The 25507-nt window shown below is 39.8% G+C and overlaps 1 protein-coding gene across 1 annotated transcript in view; it reads left to right on the top strand.

Moving 5' to 3' along the window:
• The first annotated feature begins 412 nt into the window (after positions 1-412).
• The window catches only part of LOC101901440 (RNA-binding protein 39), a 36381-nt gene continuing 11286 nt past the window's right edge, over positions 413-25507 (top strand). The window contains exon 1 of the mRNA XM_059128261.1: positions 413-663. Coding sequence (XP_058984244.1) covers positions 610-663 — 54 coding nt within the window. The 5' untranslated portion in view covers positions 413-609. The remainder of the gene's footprint in view (positions 664-25507) is intronic.

Raw genomic sequence — 25507 nt, 5'->3', positions numbered from 1 at the left:
CTGACAGTTCTTTATTTTTTCCTTTAGTTTTGATTTTTTTTTTGTTTTGATTTCTTATGTATTTCATTCATATCACTACATTCTGTAAACACACATATACTGTAAACAAAAAGAAAACGAAAATAAAAGAGTACTGATACTTTTCAAGTAACCAATAACCGGTCATGGTGAATGGGCACGAAAGTGTTCTAACCACCAACATACTTGACGACGTAGAAGTACAAAAAAAAAAAAAAAAAGTCGCCAAGCGCTTTGAAAAATCGTCACGTTTAGCGAGAGTTCGGCACTTGGCAACCCTTCATGGTACTGCTTATTTGCGAGTTGCAGCCGGTCCACATTCAACGGCGATGAAATCGATTGTTTTTCAGAGTTGTACTTCAGTGCGCTGTGACGCCGGCTATGTTACTCTGTAGGCGTTGGGTACATTTTATTTTGACTCTGTTTATTGCTTATAAAAGTCTAGAAAAATAATCACGTTTGTTGCACGTATTTTTTTTTTGGAGCAAACTATCCATAAAAACATTTTTAAATATTCCGAAAAGTTTGTTTTTATCTGCTTGTGGGGAAAATTTGTTTTGCAAGGCACATTTAAACGTTCACAGGCGGAAAATGGCTGAGGATTTCGATGTGGAAGCCATGCTGGAAGCACCGTACGTGAAAAATGTAAGTTTTAAGGGATATTTTCTGTATATTTGAGAGACGCACGCTTAACGCTCAAACATCGTCATGATATTCTTACCAAATAAATCGATTGTTCAAATTTGTGCAGTACAGAAAATGTTTCTACTTATAAAATACTTTCAATGTTAGTGTTTTGTGTTGCTTCTTAGAATCATTTTGTCGCAGTAATAGATAAAAATGACGTGGGTTTGAATGTACGGAATAGCAAGTCGTCTATATACTTCGAAATATTCGTCATTAAATGCATTATATTTATATATATATAACTCTAGTTTAGTAAAAATTTTCCAGTGGTAGGAAATTTTTTTCCAGTGGTAGGTATTTTTACCCTGATCCCGGGAAACTATTTTTTTCTTGGGGACGGACCTGGGACCCCAGATTTTTGACTCGAAAGTCCGGGTTCAAGACCCCGACTAGACCCGGATCCAATTACCCGATATAGACAATATAGATATCGTTGGAAAGCTTATGAAAATATCCAACAAGTGGTCACATGATGGGGTAAGATGTGGCGGTTCGGAAGTTATAGTCAAATTATCGATTTTTTGGACCCGGATTTTTTATTAAACCCCCAAAAAGTCAAAAAAAGGTCCATTAAGGAGGACAACAAAATTGCTATAATTTGTGCTAATACCTTTTTCGAGTCCAGAGATATGGGTCTTTCCATCTACATAACCCGATTCTAACCAGTTCTTTAAAATGATTTTTTCAATAAAAAAGGGTTTATTTCGCGTAGCAGTCGTCGGAATAACAAATTTAGAAAACTTTGGTTCGCGTTAGCCGGTGTAGGACATACCCAGAGGAGAAAATCTCAAGCCCCGGCCGAAGGCCGGCTACTTACAAAAGGTATCCAATTTAGAAAACGTTGGTTCGCGTTAGCCGGTGTGGGACATACCTAGAGTAGAAAATCTCAAGCCCCGGCCGAAGGCCGGCTACTTACAAAAGGTATCCAATTTAGAAAACTTTGGTTCGCGTTAGCCGGTGTGGGACATACCCAGAGGAGAAAATCTAAAGCCCCTGATCTAAATCTAAAGCCCCTAAATGAAGCCTATCTGTCGAAAAATCACATTTTAATCCTTTTGTAAAATACATTCACCTTTATTATACAAGGAACGTGACAAAATATTCTAAAACACAAAAATGATCAAATAAATCGATGCATCATGTGTTTCCCTACACTTGACTTACCGGAAAGAATATGTGTTTTTACATATTCCACTTTAAAAGATATGAAATAACTCAAAAATGTCGATGTTGTACGAAAAAAAAAAAATAATTTTGAATGGAAATATGAATAAACAAATTTCAGTTTAAATAATCTACTTGGCGTAGTTACTATTTAGCATCACTCCAGAAAGTCCATGTCGAATTAAACATTATAAAGTTGGGAAGGATAAATTGCATCATATATTAAACGGATTATAAATCCTCAATTTATACATTGAAAGAATCATTTGCAGAAGTCAAAAATTCGATGTTATTTGTTAGTCGCAAACAAAAAAAATATGTTTATATATCCAGGGAAAAATTTTGACAAACTTCTACCTGATAATGGGATCTACGCTTGAAAAGAACGTTAGAGTTTCTCCCGCATAAAAAATAGTCGATGTCTCTTGTTGAATAACATGGGACATCTGCATAATAGGTGTCCAATTATCTCTATGTCTTCTTCATCTTCTTTTACAGTAGTCAGGAGGAACATTGTTATCTCATCTTGATGTCAAATATCTTATATTACAGTGGTCAATCAGTGTGGGTACTGTGATTCTTAGATCAGACCTATATAAATAAATCAGCGCACTCCTTTGCTGCTTGAAATTGAGCTACATATTCGATGTATATTGGGGATTGCATAGAAGCTCTGGCTTTTAAGTATTCATACTTTATTGGGCGTATTGCGATGTACTTATTTCGAATTTCCATTAATCTTTCTAAGGTCTTCATCAGAACAGGAGTGGCGCTTATCGGTCTCCAGGAGATTTAAGTGGTTAAAAGGTATCGATAACTCATGTAACCTTGGGTAGCTTATTATTCTTCCTATATCTTCTTCGCTTTATACTGCGGGTCTTTGGAAATCTAGCAGCATTATCAGCTCTCTCTGTAGACACTCAAAAGCTGATCCAAGATCTTCGTTTAGCCTTTTTTAGTTCACTTTTGTACTTATTAAAGTCTGCCTTATAGGCGTTCCAATCAACACTAAGTTTATTTTTATTGACCCTGTTATAAGACCACCAACCGGTGATATATTAACATTTCCCTGTCATGAGCCGTATTGTAGACACAAACCATTTGCTCAAAATGCATTTTGTCTAGTCTTTACCATTTTAGGTCTTTGCTCTGTTGTAAGGAAAGCTAAAACTCGCGCCCCGAACCCGCTGACTATACGCGACTGCTTATTGAAATTTTAATTTAATTAAGTGGCGACGGTCAGTGTTTACGAAACATTGATATTGAGCTTTGATGTAATTGCTGTTCTAATTCACTTTCTAAGAAAGTGGCGAGGGTCAGTGTTTACGAAACATTTTTTTTATTATTATTGTTTAATTTATTAAATCTTTCATATATTTAATGAAAATAACAATAAGGTTTCATATCTTATATACAAATATTTTTTTAGGGAGGTTGTTAATACAATCACCCCATATTTTTTCATGCTTTAATTATTAATTATTCATATATATATATATATATATTTTTTTTTTACGATATAGATGTGTGTTATTTTGTGTGCTTGTGGATACAGTTATATCCGTGAATTAATTGAGTAGGTAGTTAAGATTAGTTCAGATACAGTTATATCTAAGTGAATCGCGGACTACAGAAATAGTCTTACGGATATAATGTTGCTTTGTTTAGATACAGTTATATCTAATCATCCCGCGGACTACAGTGATAGTCTGATTTCTTCACTAATCTTCCCGCGGACTACAGTAATAGTCTTTTCGATTTCTTCACAGAAGCAGCTTCCAATTTAGCATACTACTACCTGTAGAAGTATAACAGTAGGCGACGTTCAATTGGCCAGACAAGAGCTGAAAATAATGAGAGAGTAAGACAAAAAAATAAATAAACTATATGATAGAAAGAGTGTCACGTCTGCGCAGTCTATCGTGTCCTCCGAATAGTAGGAGTTGGCGGGCCAAGCTATTTGGGTGCTCGGATAGTTTGTTTAAGTACTTACGGCAAAGCTTCTTTATTTCTTCTTTAACAGTAAGTATATTTAGGTCCTTGTGGATGTTTGCGTTCCTTATGTACCATGGTGCACCTGAAATAGATCGAAGAATATTCGACTGTCTTCTTTGTAGTTTACTTACGTTAGAGGCACTAGCTGTGCCCAATAGCTGTATGCCATACGTCCAAATTGGCTTTATTACAGTCTTATATAATAGGACTTTGTACTCTAATTTAATAGATGAACGTATACCAATTAACCTCTCAAGATTGGCCTTTTTTAGTTTAATTTGCGTGATTTTTGCATCGATGTGTTGCTTCCATGTAAGTCTTCGGTCCAGGTGCATTCCGAGATATTTTACGGTATCTTTCTGTGGAACTTGAATATTAAAGGTTTTTATCGTGGGGCAAAGTTTACGTCTTAGAGCAAAAGTAACGTGTATGCACTTGCTTGCATTTACCGATATTCTCCATTTTGTCAGCCAATTTTCGAGAAGATATACATGGTATTGTAGTTTTTCCGACGCAATCAGAGGATCCTTGTGAATGCTAATGAAAGCAGTATCATCAGCAAACGTTGAGGTTAGAGTTTCATTGGTTGTGGGCGTATCGGCAGTAAATAACAGATACAGAATTGGTCCTAAGATACTACCCTGTGGGACGCCAGCCAATATTTTTCTCGAATTTGAAAGTATGTCTTTCGATTTAACAACAAACGTACGATTTGACAAATAACTACAAAAAAGTTTATGAGTGTTTTTAGGTAGAGTTTCACAAATTTTGTATAGAATTCCAAGATGCCAGACTCTGTCAAACGCTTGGGAAATGTCTATAAATAACGCGGAGCAGTATTCCTTCCTTTCGAATGCCATTCTAATGTTTGTGACTATGCGGTGCACTTGCTCAATAGTACTGTGGTTCTTACCGAAGCCGAATTGGTGGTCGGGGATACTATTGCTACTTGTAATATGGGGAGTTAACTTCCTTAGTAATGTTGTTTCGAACAGCTTTGAGAGTATAGATAGAAGACTGATGGGTCTATACGATTTTACCTGCGTTGGATCTTTTTCAGGTTTCGGAATCATTACTATTTCAGATTCTTTCCATACAGACGGGAAGTACCCTACTCGAAGAATGCTGTTAAATATAAATAACAATAGTTTAACGACCGGTGTTGGTAATTTCTTGAGCATGTTTGGAGTAAGTCTATCTTTACCCGGGGATTTTTTTAGTTTCATCGAGGCTATAGAACTTTCGATTTTTTTAAGAGAAAATCGTATTGGATTCGGAACAATGTCGTCAATTAAAAGTAGAACAACTGTCGATGGTCCGGGATTTGGGGTAAATACAGATTCAAGGTGTTCGGCAAATGCGTTTACTTTTTCTTCTGTAGTTCTTGCCCAAGTCCCATTTTCTAGGCGAATTGGAGATTCGTGGGCGATAGGTCTATTCAAGTTTTTTGTGGCTTTCCATAAGCTATAGTCAGTTCTCTCTGTGGGATCCAGGTTATTTAGGAATATTTTTAGTTTTCGCTCTTCATTTAATCTGAGTGTTTATTGTAAGAGTTTTTCACATTCTTTTAGTTTTTCCCGAAACCTAGGTGATCGGTGCTTCTGCCATTCTCTTCTGTCCTTCCTTTTATCAGACACGAGTTTTCGAATGGTCGATGGATTGTAGGAATTATTATCTAGTTTAGAACATTTAGTGGGAGTGGCAACATTGACAGCGGTGTTGACTATCGAAGTAAATATTTTAACTGCATTGTCAATTTCTTCTCCGGACTTTAGAGGAGTGTTAGAATTCACATGTGTGTTTATTTGGTAGATAATCCGGGGAAGTTGCGAGTTGAACATCATTTAATGTTATTATAGTTGGGGAATGGTCTGACGACAAGTCAAACGAGGGTACCACGGACAATTGTTCCCTCTTAATATTCTTTGTTATCGCAAAGTCAATTAAGTCAGGACGTTTTTGCAGGTCTGAAGGCCAGTAAGTAGGCTGGCCAGTAGATAACACGTCCAGTTTAGCGGACGAAATGGAGTTTAAAAGCTGTCTACCTCTGGGTGTAGTAAGTCTAGATCCCCAGAAGGTGTGTTTGGCATTATAATCTCCAGCTGCAATGAATCTACTACCAAGAGATGAGAAAAAGTGTGCGAATTCGTCTTTGCTTATACTATGTCTCGGAGGACAATATATAGCAGATATAGCTGTATTCGTTGAAGATTGTGCAACTTATATTCTGGCATGGGGTAATGCTGAATTTTATTAGAAATTATCACCGCGGTGCCACCGCAAGCTCTCCCACTAGGGTGTTTTGTGTCGTATGTACTGTAACCGTTTATTCTAAAACAGTTTCTTAAAGTGAAATGAGTTTCAGATACCAGTAAAATGTGTATGTTGAGTGAGTGAATAAAGTTATCGACCTCGTGTTTATGTTGGCTTAAGCCGTTTGCGTTCCAAAAACAGATTCGAATTTTATTTATTTTTGTTTTAAAACTATTTGCATAATCATAGATTGACTTCTCACAATTTCTTGCATCATGCCTTGCATACTTGTCATAAAAGAATTCATGGTGACGATTAGTTTTTCGATAGATGATATATTTGAATTTTTATAGTTGGGTGAGTCATTTATCAAAGTATCAGAATATAAGTATTGCATATTCTGTGAGGGGAGATTGTAATTAGGAGCGGTGGTTTCATTCCTCTTGTTTAGCTCAGGGAACTCAGCTGTTTTGATATTAAATTGTGGGTTTTCCCGTACCCGGTAGCTTGCAGGCTTTTTTGTGGCTAAGCTAGATTTTGTTTAGTGGATATATACAGGACATCCTCTGTAGTTTGCAGTATGATTTCCATCGCAATTGCTGCACTTTTTGACGCTTGGGTCAGTTTTGGGATGTGAACATTCCGATGATTTGTGGAGGTCACCACAAGTAACACTAACCGATAGCAATTTGCAATACGTTTTGGTATGCCCATACTCTTGGCAGTTTGTACATTGAGGTTGGCCTTTTCTTTTTTGAGGTTCTTCAATTTTCACACCGCGATTACAAAGAAGCCTAAGGCTATAAATTGGATGGAATTGTCCCTTTTTCTTTAGTTGCGAAGATTCGTATGTTAGTTCTACTTTAAACATAGGTTGTGGAACTTTATCTTTATTTAAAATGTTGATGATAGACTTTGTTTCGAATCCTTCTGCTGCGAGAGCATCTTTTATGTCCTCTATGGGTGTAGAACTATGAAGCCCTTTAATGACGACGACTAGTCCTTTTGAGCTCTTGATCTGATAGGTGTAATAATTCTTCTTCTCAGAATCCAGAGCACGAACTAGGTCCTTATAATGCGACTCAGTATAAGTTTGTATTTTCGTCTCTTGGAGATTTCCTCTCTTAAGAGATACCACGTGAAAATTAGGTTTACCCAATATTTGGGAGAATTTGTTCACAAGATTGTTTGTAGTTTCTTCGCGAAGATATAGTGGGGGAGGTTTTTGGGATCTAACCGGTTGTATCATTTCATCAGTCTCGTTATTCGAGCCGAGAATTGAGAATCTGTTGTTGTTTATATCACATTTCTCTTGTTTCGTTGGGAGTAGTCTCACCTGGCAAATTTTTGTCATGAAAAACTCTCGGCGATGCCGATTTAGAACTTCTTTGGGGTTTAGCTGTAAGATACCAGCTTTCGTTGCGTTTTTGCGCGGTTGAATCGATCTATAGAGCCCTACAGCGATGTGTCATTAAATTTTTTTGGTTCCTGGAAAATTATAAAATCAAATAAATAATTTATGTAAGCAGTCCTATTTGTCTTGTTTTGTTGCTGAAAATAAAGCTTGTGCCTTGGCCATCGGACGTTATTGGAGTAGTCTATTTTGGATCCATATCTGTTAAGATAAATACGCGAGCAGGAAGAAGAAGAATAAAAAATAAAAAAAATTGCCGCGCATTGCTGTTGCATCGAAGGCTGTTCTTGTACTGAGACTTACAAATTGGCTGGCGTTTTTGGTTCCTGTGTTTGTGTGCTTTTGTTTGTAAACAATAGAAGTGATCTGGTGGAGTTGCTGTATGTGCTTTGCTCCTGTGTTTGCTGTGTTTAATGATCTCTGTACAATAAGTCTTTATTGTGCTTGTTGTTGTAAACTGTTGTGGTATCTGTATCTTTGGTCATGCCCGCTGAGACAAGAACGTATACATGCCCTATCTGTGCAGTTGTTGTTAAGGGCAACCAGAACAGTGTCGGCTGTGGTATTTGTGGAATGTTTTTCCACATAAAATGTGTCGATGTGTCAAGAGAGCAGCATAGTTTTTTGTACAAACATAGGAAGTCACTGATGTTCATGTTTAAGTGTCCTACGTGTATTAAGAAGAGCTCTGATGATAAGGCAAATACCTCTTCTTCAGCGGTTGGTTGTATGGAGATTGCTAGCAGTATGGAAATAGGTGCCGATGTTATTGGAACAATGCAGAAGGAGTTCGAATCATATAAGCTATGCCTTGAGAAGCAATTTGAGAGCTTTATGCTTAAAATTAAGGAGGTTGTGAAAACAATACGGTCGGAGGTTGATGATAAAATTCATAAAGTTGAGGAGTTAGTCCGACGGTGCCAAGATGCTGTTAAGCGTATGGAACAAGCTAAGCAGGTAACAGATGCAGAAAGTGATGTTCTTACAAGGCGTCTCAAACGATCCAATATAATTATTAGTGGCTTGCCTGATGGCATTAAACAATTAAGAGACCCTGTGCTAAGAATAGCAGCCTTGTGCGGTGTTGATGTACAACCTTGTGATGTCAACCACTGTTGTTACATTTCGAAAGGCAAATCTGTGCTTGTAAAGTTTAATTCTGTACTTGTGAGAGACACACTTATGGCTAATTACCAAAAGCGCTGTAATTCGCTGTTGCTTAGTGATATTACCGGGGTAGGTGTAAGAAGTAGAGTTTACTTGAATGATCACCATAACCGTGCAGCCTCTAAATTAATGTATCTTTGTCGAAAATTATGGAGAAACAACAAGATCCGAAGATTTAAGTTAAAAAGTGAGGACAACCCTAAGGCACTGGTTTTGCTCCCAGATGGACGGGAGGAAGAATTTGATATTGCCCGGTGTGTCAGCATGCTAAATGGTGATGGTATTTCATCAGCTGATGATGCACTTGTTGGAGGTGTTGATGCTGCTGTTCCTGTTTCACAGCTGAATGTTAATGTGCGGTCGTAAGTGGTGCTTGTTGAGTAGTTTAATGTACTGTAATGTATGTAACATTATTTATTTGATTTTTATATTTTCTTGGTATTTGTTATATTTTGTTATCTTTTACATTATTTTTGATCGTTTGCGCTACATTGTCGTTATGAGTTTTTCAACCAATTTAGGCGAAGTTTTTAGCGACAATAGTTTTTTGTTAAATCAGCTATGCAATTTTAGGGAAAATTTTAATGTTGGACATGTAAATGTTAGAAGTTTTAACTTAAGTAAAAATTCATTTAAAATCCATGAATTGAGAAATATTTTAGAGGGGAAAGGTCTTAATATTTTTGGCGTGACAGAATCTTGGTTAAAACCTACAATTTCGAACGAAGCCATAAGAATACCAGATCACATTTCTTACAGAAGTGATAGACCTGGTAGCAGAGGAGGTGGTGTTGTTTGCATACAGTTGTTCCGATAAGAAGAAGATTTTATAAGAATAATAATAGTGAATGGTTTAAATCTTCTGACATCCGTTATCATGTTTCCCTTAGGGATTCTGCATATAAGGCGTATCTTCAAAATAGGACTTTAGATAATTGGAGGAATTTTTGTCGTTGTCGGAACCGTGCTAAGAAAGTCATAAGGAGGTTGAAGTATATTGCTCACAAGGAATTGTTTATGAATAAAACCACAAAGGAAGTGTGGTCGATATTAAATAAGAATGGTTTGAGTGATAAGGAATGTGAAGTTGAAGATGTGGATGTTGAGATGTTGAATTCTTGTTTTGTCTCCAATCAATCTATGGATGTCTGTGATATTCCTTGTGTTCCTGTAGGTGCTTATGATGGTTTTTCGTTTCGTGCCATTAGTTATGATGAAGTTATTAGTGCATTTAATAAAATTAAGTCAAAAGCAGTAGGTTACGATGGCTTTAAACTTAAATTTCTTAAACTTGTTTTTCCATTTGTTGGTCCTTTTGTGCTTCATGTTGTGAATACGATTTTGACAGTGTCTGTGTTTCCTGAGCTCTGGAAAATTGCTAAAATAGTGCCTATTCATAAAAGTGGTGATTCTGATGAGGACAGACCCATATCAATAATGCCAATTCTTTCTAAAATGGTTGAATATGTATTGAAAGATCAAATGTTAGAATATATAAATGAGCATTCACTATTACACCAGAGTCAATATGGATTTAGAAGTAATCGTAGCACAACATCTCTTCTGGTTGGATTGACTGACAATATAAGAAATTCTGTCAGTGCTAGTGATTGCTGTGTTTTATTATCACTTGATTTGGAGAAGGCATTTGACAGGATTAATCATGCCAATTTAATTAGTAAGTTACATCGTCTCTTCAATTTTTCGTCCTCGGCTTGTAAGTTAATGTTTTCTTACTTGTTCGGGAGAAAACAGTATGTCTCTGGTAAAAATGTTGTTTCCAATCTTCTTCCAGTGAGTAGTGGTGTGCCACAGGGATCTGTTCTTGGCCCTCTATTGTTCGTTATGTATGTTAATGATTTGCTGAGTTGTATTAATGGTAGGAACTGTATGTCGTTTGCATTTGCTGATGACATTCAAATTTTGTTTAAAGGAGAATATGTGTTTATGGATGTGTTGCAGTCGTCAATTGATTTTAATATTAATATGTTGGTAACTTGGTTGTCCTGTAACGGACAAATACTCAAAAATCCAAAGTTATGTTTTTTGGGAACTTGCAAGAGGATTCAATTAGAGTTTCCATTTATAGGACGCCTATAAATGTTGTAAGCTCGATGAAATGTCTTGGTTTGTTTCTTGATTCTGGTTTGGTGTTTGATGTGCATGTGAATTCTTTAGTGTCCAAAGTTAACTTTATTTTAAAGAAGTTGTACTGCTTGGACATAGTTTTGCCTAAGAAGATTAGAATTCAGTTGGTACATGCATTAATAATGCCTCACTTTTTATATTGTATTGAGATTTTTGGGGGTAGCTACGGTTTTGTTTTTCGTAAGTTAAAACTATTGTTTCATAGAGTAATGCGATATGTTTTTTGTGTCAAACGTCGTGATCATATATCTCCTTCTGTGAAAGAGTTTCTTGGTTGTTGTTGTTGTTGTTGTAGCAGTTTTACACGTTCTGTTGTTTTTTTTCCGACTAATCTGGTTCTTCCTCAATGTCCAGGTTTAGGAATTCTGCTACCTTTATGGGCTGTAGCCATAGATCCTCTGGACGGAGTTGGGTAGGCTTGGCAGGACAATTAAACAAATGCAGCGTGTTGTGCGGGCCTGTATCACACGCTGGGCAGGCGTTCCGCACATCCTCATCAATCCGTGCCCAATACGAATTGAGACGGCTGCACCATCCTGAACGTAGTTGGGCCAAAACTACCCTGGTTTGCCTAGGCAGCCGACGTTCTTCAGCTGCAATGGATGGGGGGTGGACTCCGAGTATGGCATTCATACTGTAATTATTGACTACCTCTGCGACTGCATCAGTATGAATGCTATTCAGACCTGCTTGATAGGCTTCATGATCTAGAGGCTCTCTCTTATATCGCTGGACCTCTCTCTCTAGATCGTGCAGGTCCTTCCTGACACGCCTGGGTGGGGGAGTTCTATCCACCATATGGTGGTTAGGGTGACTCCCGCGATAACACCCAAGCAGGTACTGCAACGAAAGCATATGATTATGCTGACGTAAGGGAAGAACCTTCGTCTCCTCATGTAAGTGGTCCACAGGCGTCATGAGGAGGCACCCTGTTGCAGTTCTCAGGGCGGCATTCTGTCAGATCTGAATACATTTCCACTGCGTTGCACTTGTATTCGCCGACCACACTGGAGCCGCATAGCTAACCACAGACCGACCTATCGCTTTATAAGAGGTCAACAAGGTTTCTTTATCCGCACCCCAAGTGCTGCCGGCTAGCGCCTTGAGGACCTTGTTCCCACTTTTCATTTTATCGCAAATAGCTGTGGCTTGCGCGGAAGACTTGAACATGCTATCGAATGTGACCCCAAGAATTTTGGGGTAGTTGGTGGTCGGAATTATATGCCCCTCGACCTGCACATTCAGCTGTGTTCTCATCTCCGCAGTCCATGTGGTAAATAGTGTGGCCGTCGATTTAGTGGCGGATATTTTCATATTCCTCGCGTGGAAGAAGGCGGCAAGCTCCGCGAGATAATTATTCACCCTGACACATATGTCATCAACTACAGGACCCGACGCCATGATCGTACAATCATCCGCATAAGTTACGATCTCGATGCCGTCTGGAGGGCGCGGAATTCCGGAAAGGTAGAGGTTAAACAGTTCCGGAGATATCACCCCACCTTGGGGAACTCCCTGTTTCACTCTACGAGGCTTGGACTTCTTATTCCGGAATTCCACGTACGACTGGCGTCCACACATATAGTTGACTATCCAACGTTTCAAACTTGGCCGGAGGGTAGTGTTCTCAACGTCCTCGAACAGCGTGGCATGGTTGACCGTATCAAAGGCCTTTGATAGGTCGAGAGCCACCACTACTGTTCTGTGGCACGGCCTGTTCTGGTTGAGTCCTCGACTGATATGTGTGGATATGGCGTGCAATGCTGTTGTAGTGCTATGTAGTGGACGGAAACCGTGTTGATGGTTAGCAACTGAATAGCTTCCTCTGATACTGGGGAGGAGTAAGGCCTCGAGAGTCTTTGCTACTGGCGACAAAAGCGAAATTGGCCTGTATGATTCGCCTTTGCTGGCATCCTTGCCAGGCTTCAGTAGCGGGACCACCCTGCCCATTTTCCAGGCTTCGGGAACTATGTGGGTGGCTAACGACAAGTTAAGGACTTTGGTTAAATACTCAACTCCCGGCGTATCCAGTTGCTTCAACATTACCATTGATATTCCGTCCGGGCCCAACGCTTTAGATGACTTAGCGTTTCGGATGACATTCGCAACATCACCCATCGTAAACTGTGGAGGTACATCCTCGGCGGGAAGAGCTCTTATACGACGTAGTACTCTTCGCCTCGCCCTATCACTCTCGGGGTGCTCGACAAATTGGCGGTTAAAACAGCCAGCGCACCTCTTCGGATCAGTCACAGTTACGTCGTTAAATGTGACTGCTGTCCTATCATCCTTTTTCCCAGGGTTCGAGAGTGACTTTACCGTTACCCACAGTTTACTCAAATCGGTTCCGATGTTGCAACACTTCAGATGGTCTAGCCACTTTTTCCGCTTATGCTCCTGAACCAACCGGTTGACTTCCACTGTCAGTTCACTGACTCTGGGATCAGTAGGGTTGGTACGTCGGAGATCATCACGCTCATTGGAAATTTGGTCTTACTTCGGGTATTCGACCAGCAGGTATATAGCGAGCGGCTGCAGCTTTGATGATGTCCCGGAACATCCTTTCAGCTACCCGAACATCAGAAGGATTGGGCAGTTCTCTGAAGCGAAGGTTGGTGAACTCTCTGAACTCGGGCCAGTGGGCTTTCCCATGGTTAAGGAAAGTGCGGCGTTCAGAGGTTATGAAATCGGGCGATCTGCTGATGGAGACGATTATCGGGAGATGGTCTGAGCCAAGAGAAATGACGGGTTGCCAAGTCACGTCATTTATCAGACCGGGTGACACGATGGTTAAGTCTGGCGAACTGTGACACTCTCCTCTTATTCGGGTGGGGGCATCCTCGTTTACCGTGCAAAATGTGGAGCAGTCAATCTGCTCTGCCAACGCTGATCCCCTCTGGTCATTACCTAGGACGGAATGCCACAACTCATGGTGGGCATTGAAGTCCCCTAGTACCAGGCGGTTATTGCCTTCCAAAAGTGGGCTTATATTAGGCAAGTAACGCGGTTCACAGCTATTAACCGGCGGGATATACACATTAAGCACCTCTACCTCGGCAGTACCACACTTGACTGCTACCCCCATACACTCCATGTACGGGTCACTAGAGACTAGCTCAAGCGAGATAGGTCTGTATTGAACAGAATGGTGTATCAGGAACGCTAATCCCCCACCTCCACTTCTGGTGCGATCTTTCCTCAATACGTTGTAACCATTGCAACGTTGTAAGCTACAATTTTCATTGAGCTTGGTTTCCTGCACCGCTGCGATCTTGATATTCCTCCGATTCATAAAATCCACTATCTCATCAATTTTACCTCGGAGTCCGTTGCAATTGAACTGCAAGAACGATGCATTGTCCGGAATTGGAACAGCAACATGTGGCGTTAAGTGCTGCGGTAAAGGTTGCTGTTCTGGAGACTGCGGGGGAGTTCCATACTCCGACGACGACTCGGAAGTTGACGACGAGGTCGTGGACTCACTGGGGACTACGTTCGCTATAGTCTCGCAACCGGGTTAAACAGGAACAATTTCTAAAATGCACCCATCCTCTGCATCCATTACATCGCACCGAGACTGATCTATGGTGGATGGTGTTTTGGCAAACCGTACAGAACCATGGTCCGGGGTTTTCCTCAAGCCCGGCACGGACCAAAAGAATCCGGAGCAAGCATTCCGGGATGTGCTGCTCCCAAAACAGAAAAATAAACAAACACGAACATGTATACACTGGGTTGGCAGCCGCTGGCCGAAACTGGAGTGTTGTTGTTTCGGGTCAATCCGGTGTCGTAGAACCCGCTGCCGTGGGATTGGATTTGGGATTGGTTGTTCGTTTGAGTGTTTTGTGAATTTAAGGTCAATGTTGTTCTTCTACAAACATTTTAAATTGAGGACATCTTCTACTCTTTTGGACCTTTTTAAGTTTTCGAGATCTGTAAGGAACCTGCAAATTGTTATACTGCAAATTGTTATATTGTTATTATAATAATTTTAGAGTAGTCATGTATAGAAGTTTTTTGAACCGTCCATGGCCCTGTTGGCTAGGTTTCTGTACTAATTGAAAATAAATAAATAAATAAATCTGTCGACGTCAACTTAAGGTATACGTCAAGGTAGATGTACTTAGATCAGGGGTGCTCAAAACCGTGTTCTAGAACATGAAGAGAAAAAAGAGATAATTTAAGAGAAAATTAAAATTCTGTTTTTCTTTATATTTTACTGTTCTATTTAATTGTTTTTAAACATGAATGTTTGCCAAAATAGTTTATAAAGCAAATGAATAAAAAATATTTGTATAAATAATGAATTAACACTGTTTTGTTCTTGATTTAAATAAGCAAAGAGAAATTTGACTGAAAACAGGTATTTCTTCTTGAGCACCCCTGACTTAGATCTACCTTGGTATACGTTTTGCCCGTTCTCACTTACATTTCTCTTTTCCGTATGAGGGAGTGACATACACTTGTTGTTGTTAACACTATAACAAACCGATTTATGTGCTTGGGGAAAAAGAGGATAAAGTAGAGAAAAAAAAAACTATTTTGCAAAAATTCTTAATAAAAATGATTTTTTAGCAGATTTTTTTAGATTCTATTTCCTGAGTTTATTTAATAGCGTACAGTTTGCTTTTATATTATTTATTTTGCTTTACTTATAAAAAAAACACCTTTCATTAGCAACGAAAAATAAAACGCGTCCATACTTAACGCCGTCACAAACATTGACATTGAATTAGCCTGTACCACATGCTCTGTGGGGAGTTGACACGCCTGGGTGGGGAGTTCACGTTAACATCTAGACAACAATTGCTTTATAAGAGGTCAACAAGATCTTAATTTGTTATTAATTTTAAAAGCTGTGGATTGCGCGGACGACTTCAACATGTTGTCGAAAGTGACTGCGTTTTTGGGGTAGTTAGTGGCCTAACTCGGACGTAGGGTAGTGTTCTCAAGGTCCTTGAACAGCGTGTAAACGCCTTTAATAAGTTAAGATCAACTAATAATGTTCCTCGAATAGCTACTTCAGTCTTTGACTAATATGTGTGGATATGGCGTGCAATACTTTTGTAGTACTATTTAGTGGATGAAAACCATGTTGATGGTTGGCAAGTGGATAGCTTTCTTTGATGCTGGGGAAACAAAGCCTCAAAAGTCTTGCCTCGTCGTGTTGAGTCACTAACGTCCTTTCCTGTACACAATTTCTTAGTTCTATCATTGGTAAATCAAAACAAAAAAGGAGCATAAAAATGACTGATTATTAGAAAACAAACAATTATTAATTTCGAGACTTTACGTTACATTGAATTGGAATTACAAGATCGCTGAATAAAATATCATTTGGAACCTATGTATATGCTTGCATCCTTGTCAATGACCTCCTCCATGTCCCTACTTTGAAATGTCGCATCATTGCCCTTTTACATATTTTGAGAGTTTACTTTAAAATAAAATCAAAAATGAAATCAGCTCTGGCGCTAATATATTTACTACCCCATTAAAAATGGCGAGCGTTGGCATCACATCCAGTGATCAAATTATCTTTGTCACCCGGCTCCATGAGCAGCTTCTCTATTTCTTGGCCTGTCTTAGGAGGTAAAGATGAGGACTCTCCCAGAGTGTGTCTCCATTCTCGACACCCTGATGTCTCCTTAGGTTTAAATTATTTTTAGCGACGAAATATATCCTTTCCCTATCACCATATCATATATAATAGAAATTCAGCTTACCGTACGAGTTTGAAGATATTCCTGGCCATTTCTTCCCATCTTCTCTTTAACGCCGAGCGTAAAGACGTTTCGGCTTCCATCGGAACCGCCGAGGCTGTAGTCGTCGCCAGTTCTGCTTTCCTGGTCTGTCTTCTTCCGCGTACTTTGAAGGAGATTTTGACTCCGCGGGAACAGCACTTGCTTCCACCATTGGCGTGACAATGGAAGTTATCTTACCATCAGAAGTTGCGACGTTGACCGCCATGAAGTCATCAACGGAAGGATGGCACACAGTTGGGTTGATTTTTCATTGAGATCAATGGGTGGGAGAATGAGAGCAACCTGATCAAGAGAACAACTCGGTAGTTGCTTGAGGTTCATTTTGATCAGGACTCTTTCCCTCTCCGTTATCTGTGAAGGGTCTCCGCCAAAGACCCTGACTTCAAAACGAGGAATGCTGACGGGCACGGTTTACGTAATGTCCCAGCGTTAAGGGGCCTGTTAAGCCGGTAGACCCGACACCGTTCACCGGTTTTTTAGAGGCGCCACTAGTTCTCCTCGTCGAAACCAGGGATCACGTATTTGGTCCGAGACTCTCCCCTTGTAAAAAAGTGATTTAATACTAAAATAGCTTACAAGTAATTTATTTCAATGGGAATATTGAATTCTAGATAGATTGATACGTTCAATTTATTTCGTACATATGGTTGGTTATAGGCAATGAGGAAGTGCAGGGAGAAGGACTTTAATAGCTTTATTAAACAGACATGGATACTTCACATAAATCGAGATTAAGAATTTCGTTGACTGTTTGCGATAAAAAGTATTTTTCAGTGATGTGTCATCCGATAAATCAATGAGATCTTCACTTGCTTTTGTCGACATATTAGAATTCGACTTTTCGAGTTTTTTCATCTCCGAAATATATTTCAAAGTTATTTCTTAACATCGATGAGCAGCAAGAAGCCCGCACAGTTACAAGGCATAGGAACCTGCCTCCAATTAAAAACCATAAGAGGAGAATCACAAAGAATACAATTGCAACATAGCGTTGGAAAAGTTTTTCCCAGACCTCATATCTGGGACCAGATACAGAGCATACATTTGTCATTGAACACATCACGAATGAAATCAGTGAGTCCCCAACAGATGAATGAGTACTGCAGCCACAGAAGCGGAGAACTACCTAAACGCTTATGGTCATCCAGAAACTAAAGAATAGTATCCTTTGCAACATGCTAAACTCACTACAATATATCCGGTAGAATGCTAATTGAACGAAGATTATTTTGATAATATGAGCTCCCTTTCTTGTGCACTACTTGAACAATATTCCACACATTCGAAAAGGTTGACGTCATAAAAATACATGTAACAAAATGCAGGAAGTGACAACCATGAAATGTGTTTTTTTTTTTTTCTTTTAAGTTACTGTTTTCGTATGATCGGTACGTTAATAGTTTCGTTTGTTTTAGTGCACTGGTAAAGATCACCGTAGAGTCGCCAAACGACATAAAGACTCACACCCACCATAATTCTCCTAACTAAAAACTACATTATATGACAAATTATCGCGTACATTAACATTACTCCCCCACCAACATGGCCAACACGATCGCTCCGCAGAACCTTGTATTCCGGAACCCTCAATACACCGCAGGGTTAAACCAAGATTTAGTCACTGCAAAACTCAATTTTTAACCTTTTTGTTGGATTATTTTTTTGTGTCAAATCAATTATTTTGTCCTGGCATATCTCGTTTATATTTTTGTCTCTCAATGTATCTCATTGTCGTAGCGTATGCGGACTACAGTTCTGTTGACCCAGCAGTGATTTCGGATGCTTTGGCTTTATGCAGCTTTGAAGATGTGTTTGCAGTGACAGATGTTGATTCACAGGTCAATATTCTTAATTGTGGTCTTCAATGTCTGCATACAGTTGTTCCAATTAAATTAAAACTTCTGACATCCGATATCATGTTTCCCTTAGAGACTCCGCATATAAGGCATATCTTCATAATAGGAGTTTAGATAATTGGATGATTTTTTGCCGTTGTAGGAACCGTGCAAAGAAAATTGAAATTTATTGCCCATAAACAATTGTTTGTAAATAAAACCACAAAAGAAATCTGTTCAATATTAAATAAAAATGGATTGTGTGATGTGGAATAAGAAGTTGAAAATGTGGATGTTGAGAGCTTGAATTCTTGTTTTGTCTCTAATCAATCCATTGATGTCTTCGATATTTCTTGTGTTCCGGGGACGACTTATGACTTAAGTCAAAGGCAGTAGGCTATGATGGTTTCAGACTTAAATTTCTTAAACTTGTGTTTCCCTTCGTTTATCCTTTTGTACTTCATATTAACAACATGTTGAGTGTCTGCATTTCCTGAGGGCTAAAATAGTGCCTATTCATAAAGGTGGTTTTTCTGATGAGTACAGACCCATATCAATTCTTTCTAAAATGGTTGAATATGCCTTGAAAGATCAAATTCAGAAGCAATCATAGCACAACATCTCTTTTCTTTCTTTCTTTATTTAATTCATACTTAATACTAAATAATAAAGGCCAATTAATTGTATTAATAAGGTACTCAATACCAAGTAGAAAAATTCAAAATAACTTATATTAACTATCACATTATTAAAAAACAAGTTATAAAAGGCTCCCCAGCCAAAACTACAAAAAAAAAAAAAAAACAAAAAAACAAAAACAAAAGTAAAAAAAAATGAGTCAATACAGGCAAATGAAGGCAGCGATAAAAATAATTTAAAAATTATTATTTAATTGTTGCAAAATCGTCAGGCAAAATCCCATTATTGTTGTTTTTATAAAAACAACGTTTGTTTATGAGTGGAGAACGATGGTAATGTTTACCAGGGGGTAAGGCAGGGAATACCTAGGTTTCGGAAAGAGCCACCAATCCTCATCAGTTCCCTTGTTTCTTGTCTGGGATATTCTCCCCAGAAGTTATTTTAAAAAATAACTTCTATGACAAAAAACATTTTTTACCCAAGTGACGAGATCGTAAGCTCAATAGAAGAGGAACAAAAGAATTACATAAAACTAAAATTCTTTTGGAAAATCTTCTAAATCTTACAACCGCACATATAAACATTTACATCTTTCTCCACTTGTTATGCTTTCGTTCAACCTGAACGAAGTAACATAACCATGTAAGTTTGTTTTGTCTGTTACAACAAAAACCCCTTCGTTGACCGTGCCTGTGTCTATTAATAGAACAGTGATTGGCTTGCTTGTTTGGGATACCATAGTATTTTGTTGTTGCAAAATCGTCAGGCAAAATCCCATTATTGTTGTTTTTATAAAAACAACGTTTGTTTATGAGTGGAGAACGATGGTAATGTTTACCAGGGGGTAAGGCAGGGAATACCTAGGTTTCGGAAAGAGCCACCAATCCTCATCAGTTCCCTTGTTTCTTGTCTGGGATATTCTCCCCAGAAGTTATTTTAAAAAATAACTTCTATGACAAAAAACATTTTTTACCCAAGTGACGAGATCGTAAGCCCAATAGAAGAGGAACAAAAGAATTACATAAAACTAAAATTCTTTTGGAAAATCTTCTAAATCTTACAACCGCACATATAAACATTTACATCTTTCTCCACTTGTTATGCTTTCGTTCAACCTGAACGAAGTAACATAACCATGTAAGTTTGTTTTGTCTGTTACAACAAAAACCCCTTCGTCGACCGTGCCTGTGTCTATTAATAGAACAGTGTTTGGCTTGCTTGTTTGGGATACCATAGTATTTTGTTGTTGCAAAATCGTCAGGCAAAATCCCATTATTGTTGTTTTTATAAAAACAACGTTTGTTTATGAGTGGAGAACGATGGTAATGTTTACCAGGGGGTAAGGCAGGGAATACCTAGGTTTCGGAAAGAGCCACCAATCCTCATCAGTTCCCTTGTTTCTTGTCTGGGATATTCTCCCCAGAAGTTATTTTAAAAAATAACTTCTATGACAAAAAACATTTTTTACCCAAGTGACGAGATCGTAAGCGCCACCTTTCCGAAACCTAGGTATTCCCTGCCTTACCCCCTGGTAAACATTACCATCGTTCTCCATTCATAAACAAACGTTGTTTTTATAAAAACAACAATAATGGAATTTTGCCTGACGATTTTGCAACAACAAAATACTATGGTATCCCAAACAAGCAAGCCAAACACTGTTCTATTAATAGACACAGGCACGGTCGACGAAGGGGTTTTTGTTGTAACAGACAAAACAAACTTACATGGTTATGTTACTTCGTTCAGGTTGAACGAATGCATAACAAGTGGAGAAAGATGTAAATGTTTATATGCGCGGTTGTAAGATTTAGAAGATTTTCCAAAAGAATTTTAGTTTTATGTAATTCTTTTGTTCCTCTTCTATTGAGCTTACGATCTCGTCACTTGGGTAAAAAATGTTTTTGTCATAGAAGTTATTTTTTAAAATAACTTCTGGGGAGAATATCCCAGACAAGAAACAAGGGAACTGATGAGGATTGGTGGCTCTTTCCGAAACCTAGGTATTCCCTGCCTTACCCCCTGGTAAACATTACCATCGTTCTCCACTCATAAACAAACGTTGTTTTTATAAAAACAACAATAATGGGATTTTGCCTGACGATTTTGCAACAACAAAATACTATGGTATCCCAAACAAGCAAGCCAAACACTGTTCTATTATTATTTAACAATTAAAAAAAGAGTAAAATGAAGAAAATAAAAGCTCAAAACAACGAAAATAAAACTAATTGGGATAAATACCAGGATACAGGACATGATTCAGCACTTTCAAACGAAACGTGCAATACGTACAATAAAAGACTTTTCAAATGTTAAGTAATTTATTCTGGGTATTAATATCTGAGTACTCCTAGTTGACCTGGAAAAACTGAACATGTTAGCCAGAAACCTATGTACCGGATTGACTCGGAGGCATATTTCTAAGACCAGGGGCCGCCAACCCAGCAAATACATGTTCGTGTTCGTCCATTTTTCTGATGTGGGAGCAACATTACCCGGAATGTTTGCTCCGTATTCTCTTGGTCCGAGCCGGGATCGAGACCAACCCCGGACCATGGTTCTGCTCCGTTTGTCGTAATCGCATCCACCACAGATCGGTTTCGGTGAGATGCAACGGATGCATGGAGTGGGTGCATTTCCGAAATTGTTCCGGCCTAAACCGGATACAGGAGTATAGCGATAGGGACTACATTGCTTCCTGCTGCGTCAATGTAGACCCCAGTGAGTCTTCATCTTCGGCGTCCTCATCGTCGTCGCAATATGAGACTCCCTCGCAATCTCCTCAACAGCAATCTACGCAGCAGTTGACGCCACACATTGCTGTTCAAGTTCCGGATAATGTATCATTTCTCCAATTTAATTGTGATGGTCTCAGAGGTAAGATCAACGAAATTGTAAGCTTTATGAGTCGGAAGAACATCAAGGTCGAAGCTGAGTACCACCTGCAGGCTTCAAAATTGTGATGGATACAACGTACTGAGGAAGGATCGCTCCAGAGGTGGAGGTGGAGGAGTGTGGAACTACCGAGGTAGAGGTGCTCAACGTGTACATTCCGCCGTTATATGCCTAATATCAGTTCACTACTGGTAGGCAATAACCGTCTGGTGCTAGGGGATTTCAATGCCCATCATGAATTATGACATTCCGTCCTAGGTAATGACCAGAGAGGCATGGCGCTGGCTGAGCAAATTGATAGCTCCACGTTTTGCAACGTGAGACTGCCACAGTTCTCCGGACATATCCATCGTGTCCCCAGGTCTGACGAATGACGTAACTTGGCAATCAGTCATTTCTCTAGGCTCAGACCACCTCCCCATTATTATCGCCATCATCAGACCACCCGACTTCATTGACTCTGAACGCCGCACTTTCCTTAACCACGGGAAAGCTAATTGGCAAGAATTCAGAGAGTATACCAATCGCCGCTTTAGAGAACTGCCCAACCCATCTGATGTTCAGGTAGCGGATAGGTGTTTCCGGGACATCATCAAAGCTGCAGCCGCTCGCTATATACCTGCTGGTCGAATACCTGAAATAAGACCAAATTTCCCAGCAGAGGCAGCGGGATTAGCAAACGAGCGAGATGAGCTTCGCCGTACTAACCGTAATAAACCCAGAGTCAGGGAACATACTCTGGAGGTGTTAGTAGGTGAGCATAAGCGGAAAAAGTGGTTAGAACATCTGAAGCATTGCAACATCGGTACCGGAACGAGTAAATTGTGGGCAACGGTTAAGTCGCTCTCGAACCCTGGGAAAAAGGACGATCGACAATCTGTCTCATTCAACGGCGTAGAAGTGACAGATCCGAAGAGGTGCCCGTGTTATTTTAACCGGCAGTTTGTAGAGCACCCCGATAGTGACAGGGCGAAGAGAAGGATCCTACGCCGTGTACGATCCCTTCCAGCCGAGGAGGTACCACCACAATTTACGTTGGCAGATGTTGCACAGGTCATCAGAAGCGCAAAGTCATCCAAAGCGCTTGGTCCTGACGGAATCTCAATGGTGATGTTGAAGCAACTGGATGAACCAGGAGTTGAGTATCTTACAAAGCTTCTCAATCTGTCGTTAGCCACCCTAGTAGTTCCCGATGCCTGGAAAATGGGCAGGGTGGTCCCGCTACTGAAGCCAGGCAAGGATGCCAGCAAAAGTGATTCATACAGGCCGATATCACTTTTGTCACCAGTAGCAAAGACGCTTGAGGCTTTACTCCTCCCCAGCATAAGAGAGTGTTTCCCAGTAGCCGATCATCAACACGGATTCCGGAAATTGCATAGCACAACAACAGCTTTACACGCCATTTCCACACATGTCAGTAGAGGTCTCAACCAGAACAGGCCGTGTGATAGAACAGTTATGGTGGCACTTGATTTATCAAAAGCCTTTGATACAGTCAATCATGCCACACTGTTCGAGGACATTGAGCGCACCACCCTCCGGCCAAGTTTGAAACGTTGGATAGTAAACTACATGTGTGGACGCCAGTCGTACGTGGAATTCAGAAACAAGAAGTCGAGCATCCGTAGAGTTAAACAGGGAGTTCCCCAAGGTGGGGTGATATCTCCGGAACTGTTTAACCTCTACCTTTCTGACATTCCACGCCCTCCAGACTGCATAGAGATTATAACGTACGCAGATGATTGTACGCTCGTGGCGTCCGGACCCATTATTGATAACATTTGCGATCGGTTAAACGCTTACCTTGTTGATCTTACCGCCTTTTTCACTGCGAGGAATATGAAGATATCCGCCACTAAGTCGACGGCCACACTTTTCACCACATGGACTGCGGAGATGGGGCTATCCTTGAATGTGCAGGTCGATGGTGCAATTATTCCGACCACCAACTACCCCAAGGTATTAGGGGTCACATTCGATAGCATTTTTAAGTCGTCCGCGCATACCACAGCTATCTGCGACAAGATTAGAAATAGGAACAAGGTTCTCAAGTCTCTGGCCGGCAGTACTTGGGGAGCTGATAAGGAAACCTTGTTGACCTCTTACAACGCGATAGGCCGGTCTGTGGTAAACTATGCGGCTCCGGTGTGGTTCGCCAACGTCAGTGCTACGCAGTGGACACCTGTCGATCACCTACATGAGGAGGCGAAGGTCTTATCGGTGCGACAGCATAACAAAATGCTGTCAATGCAATACCTGCTTGAGTGTTATAGACAAAGCCATACAAATCACCATCTTGTGGATAGGCAACCTCCGCCCAGGCACGTTAGGAAAGACCTTCATGATCTAGAGAGAGAGGTACAGAGGTATAAGAGAGAGCCTCTAGATCAACAGGCCTATCAAGCGGGACTGAATAGTATTCACTCTAATGCGGTCTCAGAAGCCATTGAAGGATATAGAGTGAATGCTGTGCTAGGAGACCATCCCCCTCCCGTCGCAGCTGAAGAACGAGAGCTGCCCCGACAAACCCAAGTAGTCTTGGCCCAATTACGATCCGGATGGTGCAGTCGCCTAAATTCCAACTGGGCCCGGATTAACGGCGACGTGCAGAACATCTGCCCAGCATGTGGCACAGGCCCACATGACACGCTGCATCTATTTCGCTGCCCAGCCAAGCCTACTCACCTAACTCCAGTCTCGTTATGGACACAACCCATACAGGTTGCATCCTTTTTGAGACTGGACTTAGAGGCAGAACCTGATTGAACTGAGTCAGAAAATGGAAAAGAACGAACACGGATGTATGAGCTGCTACAACAACAACAACAACAACCTCTGATTGTTTTGTAAAAATAATGCAATAACTTAACAGATAAAAATTGCTCAAAAGAAACTCCCAAGAAATCTATAACAACATTTGAGATGTGATCACGTTTCTTCAAACCATACACAAATCTGACTATAGCATTAACTACACGCTTAATTCTTAAACAAATACAATTTATCGTACCAGAAACCAGCTCAAGCCCATAATTGATATGAGGCATTAAAAGAGCATTCGCCAACCTCTTTTTAACCCACAATGGTAAAAATAAATTAGTACCATAGAATCTACGAATGATAGCAAAAACTCGTCTCTGAACGGAATCGACATGAGTCTCAAAAGAAAGTTTCTCATCTACCAAAATACCCAGCATTCTGTGACTGCTTACAAAACTAATTAGATTATCATCGAGAGCAATATTTAGATTATATGCATTACAACCAAACTTAATAGCCTTTGTCTTTGACGGATTCAATACCAGAGAATGTTCAAAAGACCACTGTCCAACATGAACAAGACAATTCTTAATTTCACTTTCAAAAGCTATAGGATTAATATTAGAATTGGTAAAAACGAGAAACACATCATCCGCATATAAGAGAGGAGTGCAATTTACACCATTACAACATTCAGAGAGGTTATTGACATATAAAATGAAAAACAAAGGACCTAATACGGAGCCCTGCGGAACACCACACGA

The sequence above is a fragment of the Musca domestica genome, unplaced genomic scaffold (genome assembly GCF_030504385.1).
Source record: "Musca domestica strain aabys unplaced genomic scaffold, Musca_domestica.polishedcontigs.V.1.1 5, whole genome shotgun sequence".
In the NCBI taxonomy this organism is placed as follows: Eukaryota; Metazoa; Arthropoda; class Insecta; order Diptera; family Muscidae; genus Musca; species Musca domestica.
The sequence above is the reverse complement of the archived record's forward strand: the minus strand, read 5'-3'. Positions and strand labels throughout refer to the sequence as shown.